The sequence below is a fragment of the Denticeps clupeoides genome, chromosome 20 (genome assembly GCF_900700375.1).
Source record: "Denticeps clupeoides chromosome 20, fDenClu1.1, whole genome shotgun sequence".
NCBI lineage: Eukaryota > Metazoa > Chordata > Actinopteri > Clupeiformes > Denticipitidae > Denticeps > Denticeps clupeoides.
Window position 1 is genome coordinate 8,998,398 of NC_041726.1, and position 21,415 is coordinate 9,019,812.

A 21,415-nucleotide genomic window follows, 5' to 3' on the forward strand; every position below is an offset into this window, starting at 1 on the left:
AATGTAATCCTTAATTATGCAAATCAGGAAAAAGCTGTGCGAAACGATCAGAACGTCAATCAAAAACCACAGGTGACATCCCAGCACCTTACTGGTACTCGAACCCAGAACCCAGACCCAGCCAGACATATTGATTTCGTACATGACCTATAGTCATGTCTTCTCCACTAGTCAGTGCCAGTCCCTTGTTAGCAACCTCGGCCGGTTCCTTGGTGGTCATGAGCGGATTTGAACCAGCGCACCTACGCATCCATAGATAAGAGCATCCACCATTAGAATTACTATTATTTTAATAAAGTTTGTGTTCTGCAAGTAAATTACTTATTGATATTTTATTGAGAATTAATTTTCCCCCCAGGACCCAGTGGCGGTTCTGGCCCAAGTAGCGCCTGGCCGAGGCCCTAAAAAATAAAACCTAACACACAAACGCACAGGATTGTGTGCTAGACACGCTAGAAGAAAACGGAAACCTTGTGTGCCATGAAGGACAGGACCAAGTTACTTCTGTTTGACCATTTTATTACAATCACTACAAAAACAGTCACTACTGGCCTTCAGAGCAAATTCTCTGCCCAAAATAAATAGCCGGGAATTGGGACTCGAACTAAAAGGAAGTTCTCAGTGGTGTTCGTACCTGATTTACAAAGAAAAAAATCACAATAGATTAGTGTTTTCCACCAGAGAACAGAATCCACTGATTCCTCTGCAGCAGTAAAGTGGCAGGCCGACCAGCCCTCCTGCCGTTCATCTCCCAGCAGCAACAGCGCCGGTGTCAGTAGTACGTCGAGTGACAAGTGACATGTGTCATTTGCCACTCTAATGCTCCAGTACATTGCTTGTCATCGACGGAGGCTACAGTAAGAGCTTCATCAATAAAATAAAATAAAATAAAATAAAATAAAATAAAATAAAATAAAATAAAATAAAACCAAGGTTGCATCTGTCGGTTGCAGTGGTAACCCGGATCTGCCACTAGATGGCAGCACAGACCAGATTTTCCGCAGTGTAGTGTATAGCCAACATTATAAATTACACGCATGCACACACACACACACACACAAACACACACATTCTTATTGCTGAAGGCATCCTGACCCCTGACCTCACTGCCAAACTTCACTGAGTGGAATCTTCTGCCCCTGAAAGTGCATTTCCAGGGGCCGGTCCGAGGGGCCGTCCCGTCGGTAGGTAATCGTCTTCTCATTGGCCGTGGGAATGAACGACAGGTCCTGTGTGGAGACACAAAGGAAGTGTGACATGACCCCAAATGCACAGTTGTATAAACACACACACACCAACCTTGTTGTTGCGGTCAAACGTCTCCGCCCGGCCGGGCATGTTCGGCCAGTCTCTGCGTCTGAGCAGAATCCTCAGCACCGCCAGGATTCCCAGGCCCAGGACCACAGTGAGCAGGAACACGCTGAGGAACGTCACAAAGTACCTCTGACTGGTCAGGCAATCTGCAGAAAGAGAGAGAGAGAGAGATGTGACCTCGCTGTGACCTTTATCACCTTAATCTCTGTTTCCCTTCATATCCCAGTCACACAAACAAGACGTCGTCCACTCGTCCACTCCACGCTGGCCGGCACTCAGCCCTGAGTAAACACGCCGCTTCCTGTCCGGATTGCAAACACGACTTCACTTCCATTTACCGCCTTGCTCGAGTGTTGGGATTGCCTCACCAACCTCGGAACGCTGACCAGTATTTCACTCCCACTGACAGTCAGTAGAAATAAGCGACAGGCGGCACCTGGTGGCCACGTGGAGAACTGCAGAACCTCCACACCTAATCGAATACTCTGTTAGAGTGTTTCATCGTAATGACGGTTACAAATAATAAAAGTATTTACTTTATGAATAATTCACTTGTCCATGTTAATTACTGGGAGGAGTTTTAACGGCATGGAGCTTTAATCTTCTAAACAATGGAAGGACTCTGGATTTTGGTTGGAGATTACTTCGGCCCGAGCACGTTTATCAGAAGCGAGAGAGAGAGGAGTACTCTTTCATTTTAACCAATGAGATAGAAGATGCAACCCATCTATTTTTCTATATTACTTCACATTAAGTATTAAAATACATAATTGAGATGAGAGTTAAGGTCTCGCTCTGTACTCAGATCAGACCACAACAGTGCACTGCTGCACTACTTTTTATCTAGAATTTATATACCGCCACCAGAAAAACACCAAGCAACATAATTATGAAATAATCGATTATGTTCTGCACTGCATCGAATATGAGATTAATTTCAACACCCTTTATAAACACTGAACCACACGGTGACGCGGCGAATAGTGACATGGGCTCACGCCTCCAAGGCTGTGACTTTGGATCCCGGCTCGGTCCTTGTGTCTGGGTGGAGTTCTCCCCAACTCTCCCCACATAGGCGTAGGTTTCCTCCGGATTCCACCCGGTGTCCAAAGGCATGTTAGTTAGGTGACCCATTAGGTTACTTGCTCTGATCCTGTGATCTAAAAGAAATAGTGCTGATGGTAATCTTTTTGGTGGCAGAGGTGGCCTAACAGGTAAAGATGCGAACTCGTAAACAGAAGGTTTCGGTTTGAAACGCCACTGAGATCCCCTTGATCAAGGTAGCCTGCTCCCTGGACACCAATCATGGCTGCCCACTGCTCACTAAGGGTGATGGTTAAAATGCAGAGGATGCATTTCGTTGTGTGTCACCGCGTGCTGCGCTCACAATGACAATCACTAATTGTCACGTCACTAATCCTGTAGCTGACTGCACTGATACCGCTGTGGAACTATATTTCCCCAGAACGGCGTTTATAAACTACATTTACATTTATGGCATTTATCAGACGCCCTTATCCAGAGCGACTTACAATCAGTAGTTACAGGGACAGTCCCCCCCTGGAGCAATTTAGGGTTAAGTGTCTTGCTCAGGGACACAATGGTAGTAAGTGGGATTTGAACCTGGGTCTTCTGGTTCATAGGCGAGTGTGTTACCCACTAGGCTACTACCACCCTAAACTGATGAACTGAACGCGAGCACACTTTCCACCATCCGTTCTAGAAGCTTTAGCACTAGAACGGATGGTGGAAAGTGTGCTCGCGTTCAGTTTATCAGTTTAGGGTGGTAGTAGCCTGGGCAACATGCCTACTGATTGTCAGATGTGAAGAGGAGAACCTGCAGCTCGGCGGTTTCTGCTAGGCAAACCAACCTATCAGGTCGCTCTGCAGTGCGCTTCAGTGCAGGGCGGTGTGTAGGCTGTTTGAGGTCTGGCAGCGTTTGGGGGAAACCCTGCAGCTGATGTTGTGCTGAGCCGCACAGGAAGTGCTCGGCTGATGTAAAAACCGGGCGGAGCCGGTAAAGTTCCTGGAGGTTTCAGGTGTCGGGGTCCCTCTGCTGATCGTCTCATCGGTGCCGTTGCATAACGCACAGTGGGTTTGGATGCGCGCCACGCACCTCGAGCACAATGGAGGCCAGAGCTGCGTGTTGACATTTCAGCACGTTGCCATGACAACCTGCCGATGGAGTCTGGCCAGGTGGGAGTGGCCAGGAAGGACAGTGTCTCTGTGGGAGATGTGATGAGGCAGCACACAATGGAGAAAGCTGTTCCGAAATGGCGGGGAGGGGGCGGGGCAAAACTAGTGAGTACAGTGTACAGTACAGAATGTGTGTGTGTGTGTGTGTGTGTGTGTAGTGTGTATGTGTGTGTCGGAACACAGAAACCTGCAGGAAGAGCTTTAATCACGTCTGTGCTTAGTGCAGATCTGAGATTCTAATCTAATAATAATTCTCAACAAATTCCAAAATAATCAAACAAATGAACCTGTATGTGTGTGTGTGTGTGTGTATTTCTGGCTTCAGGCCATATCACTTACGAGCCAATCAGCTTCCTTCGTTACAAATCACATAGCTAATTCAAATTTCACCCCCTTTGTAAATTGAATAAAAGACCACGCCCACATAGTGGGTGTGATGAACCAGTCCTGCATGAGTCACCTGGGTGCCTACTGATTAGTAGCTGCGGGACGCCCTTGCCTTGGCTCCGGCCCATTTGGAACCTGTAGTGGCAGCGATGGGTGCTGGGGTACAGACAGGGTTCATCTGCCCCGCCCACCTGCACTAATAACATAGAACACACACACACACACACACACACACACAGCCAGAGGAGGAAGTTTAAAAAAAATAGAAACAGATGTCTGTTTTCATCTTGAATGTAGCTCTGGTCAGGTGGTCTACCTGTGATGTCATCCACATAATCCACCAATGGGGAGCAGGTTCTGTTGCACTTGGAGCTGCCCTGCCCGAGGCCATAGGAAAGGTGGCAGTTCACACACATCCTAAGAGAGAGAGAGAGAGAGAGAGAGAGAGATGCACAATGAGATCAATCTGAGATGTGCTGCACTGTGGAAGAGTTTTAGTCAGTAGTGAAAATAGTTTTCATCTTCCCATCAGTAACTGTGAAATAGTTCGGGGAGGGACTGTATAAAAAAACCTCCCAGATTAAAAAGTGAAAGAGTTAATAATGTTGATGTTGATATGTAGTGATGGTGGTTGAAGAACTGGCTGTCGGTCTCTACCAACTCTGTAACATAATGAATAATCTTCTACAGATGGAGAACAATATTGTATTGCAGCTCAGAGTTTCTTTCTCTACACACATCATGTCGTTGTTTGATGAAAATGAAAAAAAAAACCTTTAGGTAAATCAATATTTGATCAATGTTTGACACAGATTTTTTTCTGATAACACTGACAGACTTGTTTGTGTCGGTGCTGTTAAAAGGTGGGAATACATTTCGTTGTGTCACCAAGTACTGTGCTGCAGTGTTTAACAATCACTTCACTTTCACACAACACAACACTTACAAACAACAACTATGATGATTATTGTAACAGAATTACATCATTATGTTATATTCAAATTAGAATTGAATACCGAACAGGTGGGCTACAGATTAATAGTAGAAGGACAAACATTCAAACCGTAATGTGACATTTGGACGGATTTGCGGTCTTTTTCATCGCGCGACTCTCACCAGTGTGTCTGGCAGGAGCTGTAGCAGGTGGGACACTTGTCACAGAGGCGTCCGGAGCGCTGCGGCTCGTCACACACACAGCTGCCACACACACACCTGCCGTGGCCACTGCACAGGATGCCATCGTTCGAGCGGCACGTTTCCGCGGAGATGGGACAGCCACAGCTCTCACCAGTCCAGCCCGTCTGGCAGCGGCACTCGCCCAAAACACACTGGCCACGACCTGCAACACACACACACACACACACACACACACACACACACACACACACAGAAGGCTTCAGGTCTGGACGAGAACCAGCTGAGAGACCCTCCCTGTCAGAGTGACGTCACCATCACAACACACCTCCACAGAGCAGGCCGTCCTGATAGGGGCAAGAAAAGTCGTCCAACTCGCAGAACTTCCCGTAAACGGCGCCCAGGTTGCCATGGTGACAGACACACATCCCGCACACGCAGCTCCCCCTCCCGCTACAGACGGTTCCGGAACCTTCAGCCTGGCACTGCCGGTGCCCCGCCAACCGCGCCTCTTCATCGGCAGCACCGCAGGAGCCGGATTCGCCGTTGTCGTGGCAACGGCCCGCCAGGCCACAGTCGCACCCGCAGGTCTGTTTCACCCGGACGGCCACTGACTCGTTAAATCCCACGGGCTGTACGGTCAACAGCACGTCTTCGTCCACATCGTCTGCAGGGCAGCTAGTCATCCCTACGGTTACATTAAAAAACACCTACATACACACACACACACACACACACACACACAAAAACATTAGATCTGGAGAATACATCTCAGTACAAACAGAAAATCACTTCGTACGTACTGACAAGAAACTGTTCTGCAAAATGGAATCAACAACATATTTGAAATATTGATGTGTTTTATAATATCGGTGGTTCCTCCAGTTCATGGCCTTGGTTCCTGAGAGTAATATGCGACGCCACGGGAGATGGGAGATGTGTTATGAGAGGGGGAGGAGTGACGTTGCGGTCAGGTCTAGGCCCTTCTGGAAGGCCGTGTGTGTTTTGGCAGAGAAATGCCTCCTCAAGGCTCATTAGAAATGTAAATTGGTGGCGGCGAGGGGCGGGAGCTCGACAGGAAGCGCCGCTGTTGACACGCACGGGTGAGGCTGATGGAGGCGGCATGTTGTACAAGCACAAAATAAAAGCCCGGGGGGACGACCCGAACGACCGCCGTCTGGGACCTTCGGAATCTGGAGAGGTCACATGACAGTTGTTACTGTTTCTTGCTTTCCCAACCTGCACTGTGCCACACACACACCGGTCAGCTTAACAAAGAGGACGGGGCCAGAGTCCAGCAGCACCCATTCCAGATCGGTTTAAGGCCTTAAGGTCCTTAGTTGGAGATTTACACTCAGCGACAGAGATTGGTCCGGAGGTATTTTGTGTTGTGTTGTGTGTGTGTGTTTGTACCGTTTGGCCTGGCTGGACGTTGCTGCACCTGCTACTCCCAGCCCTGCTGGAGCCGTCCGGACAGACTGTGGCCACGTTCACCCAGAACCTCTGGACATGAGCGCTGTCCATCGTCACCTCCACCGCCACGTCCGACAGTAGATTCTACACACCCAAACAAACACACACACGAAACGGCAGATAAATGTGTGTTAACGTGTGTGTGTGTGTGTGTGTGTGTGTGTAAGACCAGTGTGAGAGCTGGGGGGAGGGAGAGGAGGAGAATGTAAATGAGGCATTCGGCAGCAGAAAGGCTCCATTGTCTGAAACGGCTCAGCAGCGCTTTGTGTCGGTCGACGTCGATCCCCGGCCGTGAATAAAGCGATGCTCTGTCTGCCAGGTTCTACAGGTCCTGCACGGACGGAACGTTCCGCCTCCGGTGAGCAGAGGAAGTCATGTGCCAGTGGTTTTCGGTTTCAGTTTCGTCTGAGTGTTTGCCCATGGTGACCTTCACCCATGAATAAGTGGCAAGGAAAGCACCTGGGCAACCGCAGCGATGACAGCAGTGACGTCTCCATCATGCCTCATTTCAGAGTACATTTCCATTCACATTTCCATTTAATGCATTTGGCAGACGCCCTTATCCAGAGCGACTTACAACGTGCTTTCAGGTTACCATCAATAAAGTGATCAATTCTGGTTCACTAGGACCCCCAACTATAAATACAATCTTTTTATTCACTCTGTTGTAGTTTCTATACAGAAGTCAGACAATAAGAAGGTTACAAGTTCATCTTAATGTTCTCTAAAGAGGAAGGTCTTGAGCTGCCGTTTGAAAGTGCTCAGTGACTGAGCTGTTCTGACCTCAAGTTCATTCCACCACCGAGGGGCCGAGACAGAGAAGAGTCTAGATGAGTGTCTTCCTCGTACCTTCAGAGATGGAGAGACCAGGCGAGCAGTACTGGAGGCTCGGAGTATACGAGTAAAGCTCTAATTGAGTAAAGCTCACCCACCTTGTACGCCTCCACCACCAGGTCTTTCAGGTTGGAGGCTTTTGGCAGCAGTCGGCCCAGATACGTGCCTGGCAGCAGATCCACCAGATCCTGGGGAGCAGATTCAGATTTTTTTTTACTGCATTCTGGAACATATAAATGTGTTTTTGAAAAAAAAAATTGCTTTCGGTTTATAAAAAAATGACGACCATTTTCTTTGGTTTAATACTCTTTCATTGGTTTGTTATTTATATACACTTTTATATGTTATTGCCATTACACAAAGCAACTTAAGTTGCATTTAATGTAAAAAAAAATGTCCTACTGACCTGATCTAATGATCCTGTGAGCTTAGTGAAATCTGTGTGTGTGTGTTCCATTCAGTCCAATGCGGGAATAAGACAAATTACCTCATACCACTTATATTGCACCTGGTCCACTGCGAATATGGAGTAGATGTTGTTCTCCAGAAGCTTCTCAGCCAGTTGGCCAATGGTTGGGTGTTCCTGAGAGACCAGAATAGAAACCATGTACCAGTAGATCTCAGATCCTTTAAGAGGGGGGTGTGGTCAGGTAGAGATGTAACCGTGTCCTCACCATATTAGCTGTCTGGACGTAGGTGTTGCCTTCAAGGTGGCACTTCCCGTCATGAGGTACAACGATGCCAGCCAGCTTGCTGTCCAGCGCCAAGTGGGACGGCTGGTCGGTCATCACCAGGAGCAGGTGCTTTGCCTCAGGACGCCACCCAATGTCCTTCTGTCAGAATTCAGACAACGTGCACACCTTCTCAGCGACCTTTGACCCAGTGTGCGTGCCGGTATTTACGTTCCTGTTACACCCTTTGTTGCGCCAAATGTTCTGAGAAGGTGTGCGTCTCTGGTTCTCACCTGGCACACCACGGCCTGCAGCATGGCGTCAAAGGTTCCCTCGGGCGTGTCCATGTTCCCAGAGATCCTCTGCTGATCGATGACACGCGTCAGCTCCGTCACGTTCTCCGTCACCCGCAGCACGTGGATGAAGCCGTGGGCCGGACGACACTGCACCTCGTAATCGCTGCAGAGACACACAAAGGATTCTGGGTAACGGCTGTGTGACATACCGCGACCCATATATAACAGAAAAAATGGTCCTGCAGACTGACTGCTCCAGTAATGACCCAGTTCCACACACAAACGTTATTTCAGAAATTGCAGTCATTTATACTTCATAAACTGCATGAACATGATTAATAACTCATGAAAGTGAAGTGATTGTCATTGTGGTGCACAGCACACGATGACACAACAAAATGTGTTCTCTGCTTTTAAGCACCACCGTTATTAAGCAGTGGGCAGCCATGACAGGCGCCCAGGGAGCAGTGTGTGGGGACGGTGCTTTGCTCAGTGGCACCTCAGTGGCACCTTGGCAGATTGGGATTCGAACTGGTAAGCTTCCGATTATGGGGCCGCTTCCTAGGCCACCACTGCCCCATTAGACTTGATTTCTCTTCGATTCCTTCATTAAAGCATACACGAGACCTGATTATTTCATGCATTTATATAGAAACTCATGATGCAGTTCATGTGTGAATTCATTGATTTTTGTACATGAATTACATATGAATTCATGCAATTTCATGTACACTTGCTGTAAAGTGGTACTGTTGTTTCTACTGTTTGCTTCAACTGCTACTGTACAAATTACAGTGTTTTTTTTTTACTTCTACACTACCAGTCAAAAGTCTGGATGCCCCAACTCTGAGACTAAATTTGAGCCATTTTGTAAGAATCCAATGTAATAAACATATTTATTATTTGTTGTATGTTTGAGGAATCTGTTTTTAACTCTTTTTACCTTCATGGCTGCTTTGTTCACACTTGTCACATCAAAAGCCACTTGATGAGATGCTTGTTAACATGAGTGAATGATAAGAAAGTGTTCAGCAGAAACCTTCAGGACTGTTGGAAACCGTTTCCTTTGTCCAACTTAAGGTGGAGTAGAGAAGACAAGAGTGTGAAATGTTGGAGTGTCCAAACTTTTGACTGGTAGTGTAGTTACTACCCTCAGGAAACTCACAATAACCCCTTCAGAAAATGGTTCAGATGGATTATGGGAAAGCTGCTGATTAAGTCACCAGTTTAGTCCCATTGACGTCACTGTTACTTGTTATGATTGGCTGTGTTCTCATGTCATGTTCTGTCAGCCAGTGCCGTACCTGCACGGGTTCTGGATTTTGGAAGGATGCACATTGATGTACGGAGACACTGGCTTGTCCACGAAGGAGCCAAATCCGACACGGAAGTCACTGGAATATTCCCTCATGCTGTGGGACAAGGCCACGCCCACACTCTTCAGCCGGTCCAGGTTGTCCTGCATGGAGGCCGAGACATCGACCAGGTAGTACAGATCCACGGGGTAACGCTCCAACTGCTGCACCTCCACCACAAAGCTGCTCTCGGCCCCTGAAAGGAGACACAAAAAAACCCACAACCTGAACCGACCAATCAGAGACGAGACCGGAGGGGAACTCTCACCAACCAGTCCGCTAACCCCTGGACCTACCTGGCCGCAGGTGGAGGCTGACGTCCCTGGGTGCCACCTGCGAGCTGCTGAGGGTGGCGTTGACCTCCACCCTCACCTGCGGGTTCGCCATCATGTTCTCGGAGCAGCCCTTCCTCAGCAGGTTGGCGGCGGAGTCACACCTCTGGCTCGCGTGAGCTCCGTCCAGGAAGTCCTGTTCACCGGAGAGATCAGAACTGTGATTTGTCAGAGCGAAGAACTCGTCTGACCACAAGAACCATCTAAGTGAAAGTTAAGTGATTGCCATTGTCACCGTTATTGAGCAGTGGGCAGCCATGAGGACGGTGCTGTGTATTTGGATGGTGCTGTGCTTAGTGGCACCTTGGCGGGTCGGGATTCGAACCGGCAACCTTCTGAATATGGGGCCGCTTCCTTAAACAACAGGCCAACACTGTCCCATCTAGAAAACATTCATTCCGGCCTACCGGACCTTGAAAAAATATCTCCTCCCTGGGAAACCTTCTCCGTCTTCTGCTGATTACGGATTTCCAATGCCCGGGAGTGGCTGGGAAAGCACCTGACGTTTACCGCCGGTTCCCGCGGCCGTTAAAACCAGCAACGACCACCCTTTACGAGGGCAGGGGACTTAAGAGCCCAGGGTTCTGTGTGAGGGGTGAGGCCAGGGGTCATACACCCGCTCGCAGGCGTTTAACTCGAGAGCAGCTACCTCCTGATAACACCAGGCGCAGGCGGGTCCTCGGCTCAGGCACTCGGGACACGTGGAGACGAGGGCCGACGACGCACAGTGGTCCTCCGCTGCCGAACAAACAGACAGGCATAATTAGCACATGAATGGGCTCCTCCCGACCGGCGCCGCACAGACCACAAGAATCTGCTGGGCCACTCGCGCTCAGGAACCACCCGGTGGCCCCCGGTCCCGGCCGCAGGCAGGGGCGCCCAGGGGCCACGCCGTTCCATGTGTGATGTGTAGCAACTGATTGAAAGTCGCTCTGGACAAGGGCTTCTGATAAATGCCATAAATGTAAATGTGTGTAAAAAAAAAAAAACAATGCAGAATTGCCACAGACCCTGTGACAGACCCTGTGACAATTCTGATCCTGGGGACAGAGGAGCCACTGCATGCAGACAGCAGGATCGAGGGCGCAGAGGGACCCAGTGGGGCTGAGAGCGGCGTCTAGGTGCGTGTGGTGCAGATTCACTCACCGGACGCGATCACGCCGATCAGCACCGACAGCAGCGCGGGGACCAGCGGCTCCCGTCGCCAGGAAGTCATCGCGGCGCGGCGGAGGCGGGAGCGGCACAGCCCGGCCGTGTCCGGGTCCCTAGCGCTGCGATCCGGGACGCCGAGCAGCAGCCCGCGGCGGCTCCGCGAACAAAAGGCGCGGAGGGGCGCGCATCGCGAGGCGGCGCGACTCGCCCCCCCCTCCTAATCCGACGAGCGCTTAATCCGGGTCCGCCTCTCGCTCCGGCCCGCAGGTGCTCCGCGTTTCCCGCGGGGCCCGGAGTCACCTGTACGCGCTTTCGCTTCATGTGGAGCCGGGCGCGCCGAGCCTTTCGCTTTTTATGCGGCGCCGCAGCCCACACTGCCGGGTCAGCGGAGCCAGAGAGTAGGCGGGAGATCTGGGTCGGAGCAGATACTCCGCTCCTGCGCGCGTCCACGTTACGCCAGGACACGCACCACAAATGCTTAATAATAACGCGGTACACGCCTACAAATACTTCATAATAACGCGGTACACGCCTACAAATACTTCATAATAACGCGGTACACGCACCACAAATACTTCATAATAGCGCGGTACACGCACCACAAATACTTCATAATAGCGCGGTACACGCCTACAAATACAGTCGTACTCCCGACTTCACTCATCCGTCTGTCATTTTACGCCTTATGACCCATTCACGTCATCAATATAAATATAGTCTTCTGTAATAAAATTGAAAAAATGTGTCACGGTAAACATTGCTGATCTCTACATCATCTGTGAGTCCTGTACGCACACGGACCGATTTATTTATTTATTTATTTTATATATATATTTTTTTATCTTTATCTTTTTTTTTAACCTTTATTGTCCTCTTACTATTTCATGAGCTCCCTGCACAGCGAGTCCCACTGTGGGACTTCTTTTCCTGCCACCGCGTCCTTGCTTTAGCTTTCTGGCTAATGAGGCTAGCGAAGCCGATACCAGCACGCTAGGTCGCCATGACGACGGACGCGCTGGGGACCGCTCTGATTGGCCAGTTCGCTTCCAGCGTTTCCAGATTGGGCGGATTGTAATGGCGAGCAAAGAGATAATACAGTTGAATAAATTGTTTTCACGACGCTTTATATATGTGTGTATATAGAAGGAAACGCAAATGTGTTCTGGCAATATTTCGAACACATATTGGTCGGGAACAACCAGCTGTATCTGGCAACCCTGCGTGTGCGGCCCTTGAGGAATTTCTCTCCCGGGGCGCCAAGTAAGGGCCACAGTCCGTTCAGCCACTCAGCTGCCCAGCCTGTCATGGCTGCCCACTGCTCAACAGGAGTGATGGTTAAAAGCAGAGAACACATTTCGTTGTGTCACCGTGTGCTGTGCTGCTGTGTTTCACAATGACAATCACTTCACTTTCACTTTTATAAACCAAACCAAGCTCATAATGGAACAATGCGGTTCCCTGTTCCCCAGGATGAGAGGAACTCGGTCCAGACCAGAAGGTTCTGCGGCAGTGGGGGCCTTCAGGGTGACGGCCGGCCGTGAATGGCGGATAACGTGAGAAAAAGACGCTGCAGGGTTTTATTTCCCACAAATTCCAGCCTGGAGCCAGAAAAAAACCCGAAACAACCCCCTGGCAGAAAGATCATGAATGGAACTCGATGCTGAGAAAATATTCCTCTAAGAAAAAAGACATTTATTCCTTATCTGATCTCCATTTACATATGCATTTCTGGTGGTTGACCGATAAATCCAAGTTTCGACATTTGATATTTTTGATTCCCGTTGCTTGCTGGTGACATTACAAGCAGTCAAAATGCCACCAGACACCAGACATAAAAAGTAGTAAAATGTAAACACTTCCCCCAATGACCTCGAAATGACCCATCATTGAGGGAAACTTTAAAAAAAAAGTTTAATTGTTCACTTTTTATCCTGCTTTTTTTCGTTTCTTTGGAATGGGGTGTCATGGCCACAAAGAAAGAGCTGATGATGATTGGATGGATCGTAATACCATGTGCCATGTTTTGATCGGCGGCAGTGACTGAGGCGATGGGAGAAACTTAAAGCTCTTTAAAAAATATTATTCTAAGCATCAAAGTAAAGTTTGCAAAAACTCTGTGTTCCATGTGTCAGGGAAGAAACATCCTTCAGGCTATGGTTGATGACTTTAATACAGATAAAGAAATTGCTTACTAGTATATTTGGATTCCCCCCCTCCCCAAAACAACAAATAAAAGCGTGAGTAAAGGAATAGGCCTTTTTTGTGTACAGGAGTGTTGAAATGCATGTCCTAATCCAGGGATTCCAGGCATTACATTTGCCTGATGCAATCAGAACTCCTCAGGAAGTTTAAATCCGTCAACCAAAGCAGCTTTTAATACGTTTGATCGCTTGATCTCCCATTTTATTGAGAGTGCTGATATTGGGTTTTTGGGACACCGAAAACACTCGTACTGCTGCTGGGGGTGCAGGAAACAGGCTGGGCTGGGAATGTGTCAAATGGAAATGTCTTTTTCTGGCCTCCATCACTGTCTTGAACAGTAAAGATCTGTAACGTGAGCCGTGAGACTTGTGTACATTTTGTAAACTGAAGTTGGAGTTTGGGGGTGGGGGTGGGGAGCTGAGCACCAAAAAAAATCTCTTTTTGTCTCGGCTCTTTGTGTTTGTTTTTCTGCTCAGCCCGCTTGGTCTAAATTCCCTTCCAGTCCGTCACATTTGGCTCTCAGTCCTAATCAACCAGAAACCCCTCCTCCCTTTGTCCTGCACTCACACACACACGCTCAGTTTGTCTTGTGAAATGCACACAAGGTCAGTGTTTGGTGTTTTCCTACCGAAAGTGAGAGTGCTACGCTCATTCATTCAGTTTTGTTGGTGTGGAAAAGGATGAGAGAACTTGCGGGTTACTGTCCACATTCCTGCAGTCCATTGCGTGTCCTTGGGGGTCAAAGGTCATCAATGGGGGCCGCCGCCGGCGTGACTCCACCCTGACAGCTACTCCTCAGCAGTCCACCTGACATAAGCACTGTTTATTAAACACGGAACCCGGGCGTGACCTTCTCTAATCCTGCACCATAACAACATCAGACGGAACCAGAAGGCGGTTTGTATGGAAGAAGGCGCCCGTCCGCTCGACTCTTCAATAGTGAGCTAGGAACTGATGTTAGGTATTGTGCGGTTCTGTTGAGTGTGTAATGGGACAGCATGATTATTGGTCAACGCTGGACACTGGAGGTAGTCAGGGCCTTCTAGGGCCTCTCCTATCAGGAAAAGAAGAAAACACTCGGCCATAACTCGAGCCCGGTCTCTCTGTTCTTTGTCGCTCTTTGTCTGTTTTCAGCTGTGGATCCGCTGTGTGAAGTGAAATTATCATTACAAGGTCATAAAGTCCCCACCCACGGAAGGCAGCTACGCTCTACGATGGCAGCGGGAACTTTAGAACTGTACGTGGGCCTGGAAAACCAGAAAAAAGAGGCCACGATGTCATCAGTGACACGACCCAGGAGTCCCGGACCAGAGAGAATCTGATTTATTTACCACTGAATTCCCCCAGTGAGCACACACACAACCGCAGAGCTTTCATTGCTGAGAATTCTGTTGAATTCAGCAGAACCTCTCCCACACACCGACCCCAGCAGCACGTCATTCAAAGCCAAAGTCACACACTGCAACAAACACACTGACCTGAGCGCATGATGTAAAGTAACTTACGCACACACATATACACACACACACACACACACACACACACACACATCCAGACATTACAAACAAACCACAACTTCTTCCGTCTGGCAGCGAAGAGAGAAAGTCCCCGGCGATGCTGTGGCCAGATGAGTAACGTCACCATATTGGTGAGCAGGGGTTAGCTCGGGGGTCAGCACAGGGGTCAGCGGGTTGACGTTACTCGCTCAGGTGAGCCTATTTTCAGCAAGGCCGCCCCAGGCTCAGCTCTATCGAGCCACAACCACGGAAAAGGACAGAGTGTCTCCTCCTTGTCTCTGAAGCGCCGAAGAGGTGGGAGGCTGCATGATGGCTTTTACCCTCACACGGAGCTACAAGAAACTTCTCCCGAACCCACTACCTTAGTGCGACCAAAGACGCCCGGCCCTCGCTGACAAACACCATGATTAGTGGTCGTCCCTCCCCGGCCTGGTTACCATGCAGGAAATGTGCAGCTCTGCGATGGGGGAGTCTCGCGTTTGGCTCCTTCCTTGCGACACTGAGGCAAGGCGAGGCCTATTCTGCATGTGTGGGATTAAGTTGCATGTGGTTGGACCGCGTCCGCCTGAGACCTCGTACACAGCAAAATCAGGAACTCGGCCGTGTCTTTCCCATCGAAAAATACCCGTCTGCTGACTCAGCAGCCTGGTGGTGGAGACTTCGCTTCTCAGACGTCAACAAAATAAAAAAAAAAAAAAAACAAGGTTACGCCACGTGCTGAACTGAACGCAATGGAAGAAAAGTCTTCGCTTGCTCAGTGAAGTTTTGACTATTAGGGTGTTAGTAGTCTTGTGGGTAACAGACTCGCCTCTGGTTCAAGGTTCAAACCCCACTTACTACCATTGTGTCCCTGAGCAAGACACTTAACCCTGAGCATCTTCAGGGGGACTGTGCTGATTGTAAGGCGCTCTGGATAAGGGTGTCTGATAAATAAGGGCGTCTGATAACTCCATTACACTCCAGCACTTTCACTTTCAGTCACTCTGTACTCTTTGCACAAAATCTCTGCTCTTTTTACTCTTTTTTTTGTTGCTTTTTTTAATCTTATACATTGACTTTCACTCATTTGCACACCTTCACCCTACCTGCTACACATATTTTATATTAATGACGTGAAAGTGTAATATTTGGTTATGTTAGCAATATTTGCATTTTGTTTTTCCTTGTATACTTGCAACATTTCCAATCCTGTGGTCTGTAGCAGTCGCTAAAAGCATTTCACTGCATATCATACCGTGTATGTATGTGACAAATAAAATTTGAATGCTGTAAATTTAAATGTTTCTCCTGCTGCCTCTAGATGGCATCGTCTGCACATCTGCAGGCCTCAAGGACACAGAAGTATCTACTTCTTTTTTCAACATAATCACATACCAGGGTGCTTGAATTAAAGTGCCTGACCTACATGGTGGTGTATGTAGTGGGCATGGTCACGTTTGTGTACAAGTGGTATTAGGAGTGTAGAGAATGGAGGAGAAAGGGAACTGCACTACACCTGGGGGTGTCATGAATGAACAGGGAGGGGTTTAAATTATCCAGAATGAGGAAGTAGGGGGTGTGAGAGCTGTCAATCATTCCTACAGGCTCCTCCAATTTTTGAAATCATAAAGTTCAACTTCTGGGTGATAATTATACCCCAAGTAAAAATTCTGGGTGGGTAGTTAGTTCCTCCTCTCCAACATAGTGATAACCAGCAAGCAGATGTTTAACACCTGTTAAATTATAATCTGATGAGGAAATTAAAATTGTTAGTTTTCCCCCTGAGGAATTGCCAACTTGTCATGGTCAGGAGGGTTTGTCCTCTGTTGCCACCATGAGGCCCTTTCAGATATCCGTGTGCCCCCTCATACACTGCTCAAAAAATAAAGGGAACACAAAAATAAGACATCCTAGATCTGAATGAATGAAATATTCTTATTAAATACTTTGTTCTTTACATAATTGAATGTGTTGACAACAAAATCAAACAAAAATTGTCAATGGAAATCCAATTTATCAACCCATGGAGGTCTGGATTTGGAGTCACACTCAAAAATAAAGTGGAAAAAAACTCTACAGGTTGATTCAACTTTGATGTAATGTCCTTAAAACAAAGTCAAAATATGAGTGTGGCCTCCACGTGCGTGTATGACCTCCATACAATGTCTTGGCATGCTCCTGATGAGGTGGCGGTTGGTCCTCAGAGGGATCTCCTCCCAAAACTGGACTAAAGCATCCGACAACTTGCATGGACAGTGTGAGGTTCAACGTGGTGTTTGTGGATGAAGCGAGACATGATGTCCCAGATGTGCTCAATTGGATTCAGGTCTGTCAGGTCTGTGAACCTGCTTTCATCTGTAAAGAGCACAGGCTGCCAGTGGAGAAATTATCAATCTTGGTGTTCTCTGGAAAATGGCAAACGTGCTGCACGATGTTGTGTGTTGCACAAAGGCGGATGTAGTGGTCCTGCTGCTGGGACGCTGGCCTCCTATGGGCTCCTCCACGTCTCCTGATGTATTGGCCTGTCTCCTGGTAATGGCTCCATGCTCTGGTACAGCTTGCATTGATGTGCCATCCTACATTTTCATTTACAGCATTTATCAGACGCCCTTATCCAGAGCGACTTACAAATAGTTACCTGGAGCAATTTATGGTTAAGTATTGATTTGAATTTAGAAAAATAAATGTAAGAACATACTTTTCCCTGCTCACTATTCCTGATTCAGTAATATCAGATAATCAGATATCAGAACACGTCTGCCAGTGAGTGCAATAACGTGAGAAAAAGCAGGATTTTGAAAGTTCAGGGATGAAGTTACCAGAAGCTGTGGAGCTTCACTGTTTCAAAAACAAAAGGAGGGAAATTAAAGGGAATGAAATAAGAAAATAGAAAACAGGAAATTTAAGTTCATGTTGATAAAAAAATGCTTTTCAAAAATGTGCGTTTGACTTTTGTAGGCCTCTCTGGGTTCATAAAAACCTCTATATAAATAAAAAGCATAATTATTATTATTTAATTCAGTGGATGCCTAAAATGCAGCAGCGCTCTCATGTGGCAGAACAAGTGCACCTGCTGGAGGAGATGCAGAGAAAACACAAAAATGAAGATTAAATACAGACTTGATACATAAATCTATAAATGATAAAATAAAAAATAAAGATACATTTTTCATGAAAGTGAGCTTAGCACAACGCAGCACACATTACATTTTAGAACTGATCAGAGAGCAGAGAGGGTTTGGGATAATTTATTTATTCCTTTCATGTATTTTGCTGACCAACAGGACAAGGTCTCCTCCTGAATTTGGTATTGGAGATTCCGGGTGCTGCTCCATGAGCCTGGAACTGCAACAAACAAGGACAGTAAACCCTACAGCCAATGATCATTCGTTATCTACATTCTATTCACAATACTGAAACTCGATAGGGACACTAATGTTGGTACTGTATAGTATTTTCGATAATACAGGGGGAGAAAAAAAAGGAACTTTTAAAATATTAATTGTAAACATTATCTTATTACAGCAAAAAAGCTCTGCTCGCTTCTCATGCTGCAGAAGTGAAAAATATATCTGGAAACAAAAACAAACAACAGAACAACCTCACATTTATTAATAACATTAATAACAGTTTCATCTTAGGTTAAACTTGATTAATCATTTACAAATTCCTGAAGATGTTAAAATCATTACATTTGAAAAGCTGAATGAAATTTTTTTTTAAATGATTAAATTCTAAGATTTGTAGAATCTTTGAACAGCAGGTTCACTTAAATTCAGCATTAGATTAATAATACTGAGAATTCATTAACTAATTCTTTAACAAAGTAATTATTCAAAGTAATTGGGTCTGTCAGGAAGACAGACCATTTATTATTGTGCTATGAATGGCAAAAAAGAACATGTCTTACGTTAAAGACCGCCACGCGAAGACCGTCAAACGTAAAGAAACAACGGATTTGTAAAATAAAACTTCTTTGAAGTGATACTGCAGTACCACAGTAAAGAAGCCCCATTTTACAAATCCCATGCCCGCAGCTGTGACCAATGCCTGGACAGACCCATCAAAATTTCCCCTGGAATTTTGGCTTCTAGTTATGATAGTTGTTTGGTGGTGACGGACTAGTGGACTAAAAACTAGTGGATAATTTTTGATTGAACATTAACATGAAAAGTCCTGAACAAATTCCTGAAGAGGTTCAAATCATAAAATTAGAAAAAAGTTTATTACATTCAACTCTCAGAGATACATCTAGTTGCAGAGTCTCTGAGAGCAGGTTCACTTACATTCAGCATTAGACTAATTTACTGAGAATTCTTTATTTATTTTATCTTTAAGTTTTAAAGCATTCAAAATAATTATAATAATTGTTTGGTGGTGATGGACTAGTGGATTAAAACACTCTCTCTATAAATATATCTGAGGATGCATGGGTTCGAATCCAGTCCCCACCACCAAGCAAAGAGGTTAAAATGGCAAAGACTGGCATGGCACTGTGGTAACTCCCAGCAATGCTAGATCATCTGCTGTAAAATCTCGCTTGTGTTTTTTGATGATTCTGGTCACCCCGCCAATAAAACACTTGTCTAAGTTTCAAGATCTTTTGGTTTTAAGTCTGTGCAGGGTTTATGTTGATGGATCATCTTGCAAAAAAAAAAGCGCCTGTAATTTTTGATTGAACATCAACATGAAAAGTCCTGAACAAATTCCTGAAGAGGTTCAAATCATAAAATTTGAAAAAAGTTTATTACATTCATCTCTCAGAGATAAAGCTACTTGCAGAGTCTCTGAGCAGCAGGTTCACTTACATTAAGCATTAGACTCATTTACTGAGAATTCTTTAACTTTTATTCAACATTTAAAGAATTCAAAACAATCACTTAAATTGTTTGGTGGTGACGGACTAGTGGATTAAAACACTCTCTCTATAAATATATCTGAGGATGCATGGGTTCAAATCCGGTCCCCACCACCAAACAAAGAGGTTAAAACAGCAAAGACTGGCATGGCACTGTGGTAACTCCCAGCAATGCTAGATCATCTCCTGTAAAATCTCACTTGTGTTTTTTGATGATTCAGATCACACCCCAAATAAAACGCTTGTCTAAGTTAAAAGATTTTTGGTTTTAAGTCTGTGCAGGGTTTATGTAGATGGATCACCTTGCTAAAAAAAAACACCTGTAATTTTTGATTGAACATTAACATGAAAAGTCCTGAACAAATTCCTGAAGAGGTTCAAATCATAAAATTAGAAAAAAGTTTATTACAATCAACTCTCAGAGATAAATCTACTTGCAGAGTCTCTGAGAGCAGGTTCACTTACATTCAGCATTAGACTAATTTACTGAGAATTCTTTATTTATTTTATCTTTAAGTTTTAAAGCATTCAAAATAATTATAATAATTGTTTGGTGGTGATGGACTAGTGGATTAAAACACTCTCTCTATAAATATATCTGAGGATGCATGGGTTCGAATCCAGTCCCCACCACCAAGCAAAGAGGTTAAAATGGCAAAGACTGGCATGGCACTCTGGTAACTCCCAGCAATGCTAGATCATCTGCTGTAAAATCTCGCTTGTGTTTTTTGATGATTCTGGTCACCCCGCCAATAAAACACTTGTCTAAGTTTCAAGATCTTTTGGTTTTAAGTCTGTGCAGGGTTTATGTTGATGGATCATCTTGCAAAAAAAAAAAGCACCTGTAATTTTTGATTGAACATCAACATGAAAAGTCCTGAACAAATTCCTGAAGAGGTTCAAATCATAAAATTTGAAAAAAGTTTATTACATTCATCTCTCAGAGATAAAGCTACTTGCAGAGTCTCTGAGCAGCAGGTTCACTTACATTAAGCATTAGACTCATTTACTGAGAATTCTTTAACTTTTTATTCAACATTTAAAGAATTCAAAACAATCACTTAAATTGTTTGGTGGTGACGGACTAGTGGATTAAAACACTCTCTCTATAAATATATCTGAGGATGCATGGGTTCAAATCCGGTCCCCACCACCAAACAAAGAGGTTAAAACAGCAAAGACTGGCATGGCACTGTGGTAACTCCCAGCAATGCTAGATCATCTCCTGTAAAATCTCACTTGTGTTTTTTGATGATTCAGATCACACCCCAAATAAAACGCTTGTCTAAGTTAAAAGATTTTTTGGTTTTAAGTCTGTGCAGGGTTTATGTAGATGGATCACCTTGCTAAAAAAAAACACCTGTAATTTTTGATTGAACATTAACATGAAAAGTCCTGAACAAATTCCTGAAGAGGTTCAAATCATAAAATTAGAAAAAAGTTTATTACAATCAACTCTCAGAGATAAATCTACTTGCAGAGTCTCTGAGAGCAGGTTCACTTACATTCAGCATTAGACTAATTTACTGAGAATTCTTTATTTATTTTATCTTTAAGTTTTAAAGCATTCAAAATAATTATAATAATTGTTTGGTGGTGATGGACTAGTGGATTAAAACACTCTCTCTATAAATATATCTGAGGATGCATGGGTTCGAATCCAGTCCCCACCACCAAGCAAAGAGGTTAAAACGGCAAAGACTGGCATGGCACTC

The 21,415-nt window shown here is 45.9% G+C and overlaps 1 protein-coding gene across 3 annotated transcripts; it reads right to left on the minus strand.

The window, feature by feature from the left end:
* Window positions 1–502: 502 nt before the first annotated feature.
* LOC114770048 (integrin beta-8-like) lies at window positions 503–11,531 on the minus strand. Of its 3 annotated transcripts, XM_028963652.1 has the most exons (15): window positions 11,139–11,530; window positions 10,642–10,730; window positions 9,957–10,128; window positions 9,610–9,856; window positions 8,303–8,468; window positions 8,013–8,171; window positions 7,826–7,921; window positions 7,437–7,526; window positions 6,445–6,588; window positions 5,360–5,741; window positions 5,014–5,236; window positions 4,214–4,314; window positions 3,971–4,093; window positions 1,300–1,460; window positions 503–1,229 (listed from the first exon to the last, which is right to left on the minus strand). In XM_028963652.1, exons 1-15 carry the CDS (start codon window positions 11,206–11,208, stop codon window positions 1,104–1,106), a joined length of 2,349 nt encoding a protein of 782 aa, XP_028819485.1. In that variant the 5' UTR covers window positions 11,209–11,530; the 3' UTR covers window positions 503–1,103. The 3 variants fall into 3 exon arrangements, 1 of the variants encoding a protein (XP_028819485.1); XR_003743299.1 differs by lacking the exon at window positions 503–1,229 and having other exon boundaries at window positions 1,322–2,474; window positions 3,186–4,093; window positions 11,139–11,531; XR_003743300.1 differs by lacking the exon at window positions 503–1,229 and having other exon boundaries at window positions 1,406–1,460; window positions 3,186–4,093; window positions 11,139–11,531.
* Window positions 11,532–21,415: the final 9,884 nt, after the last annotated feature.

Coding starts and splice junctions, on each gene's coding strand:
- LOC114770048 (XM_028963652.1), bottom strand. CDS start 11,208: ATGACTTCCTGGCGACGGGAGCCGCTGGTCCCCGCGCTGCTGTCGGTG. Junction 10,731..11,138: donor GATCGGCGTGATCGCGTCCG/GTGAGTGAATCT, acceptor TTTGTTCGGCAG/CGGAGGACCACTGTGCGTCG. Junction 10,129..10,641: donor GCGCCTGGTGTTATCAGGAG/GTAGCTGCTCTC, acceptor TCCGGTGAACAG/GACTTCCTGGACGGAGCTCA.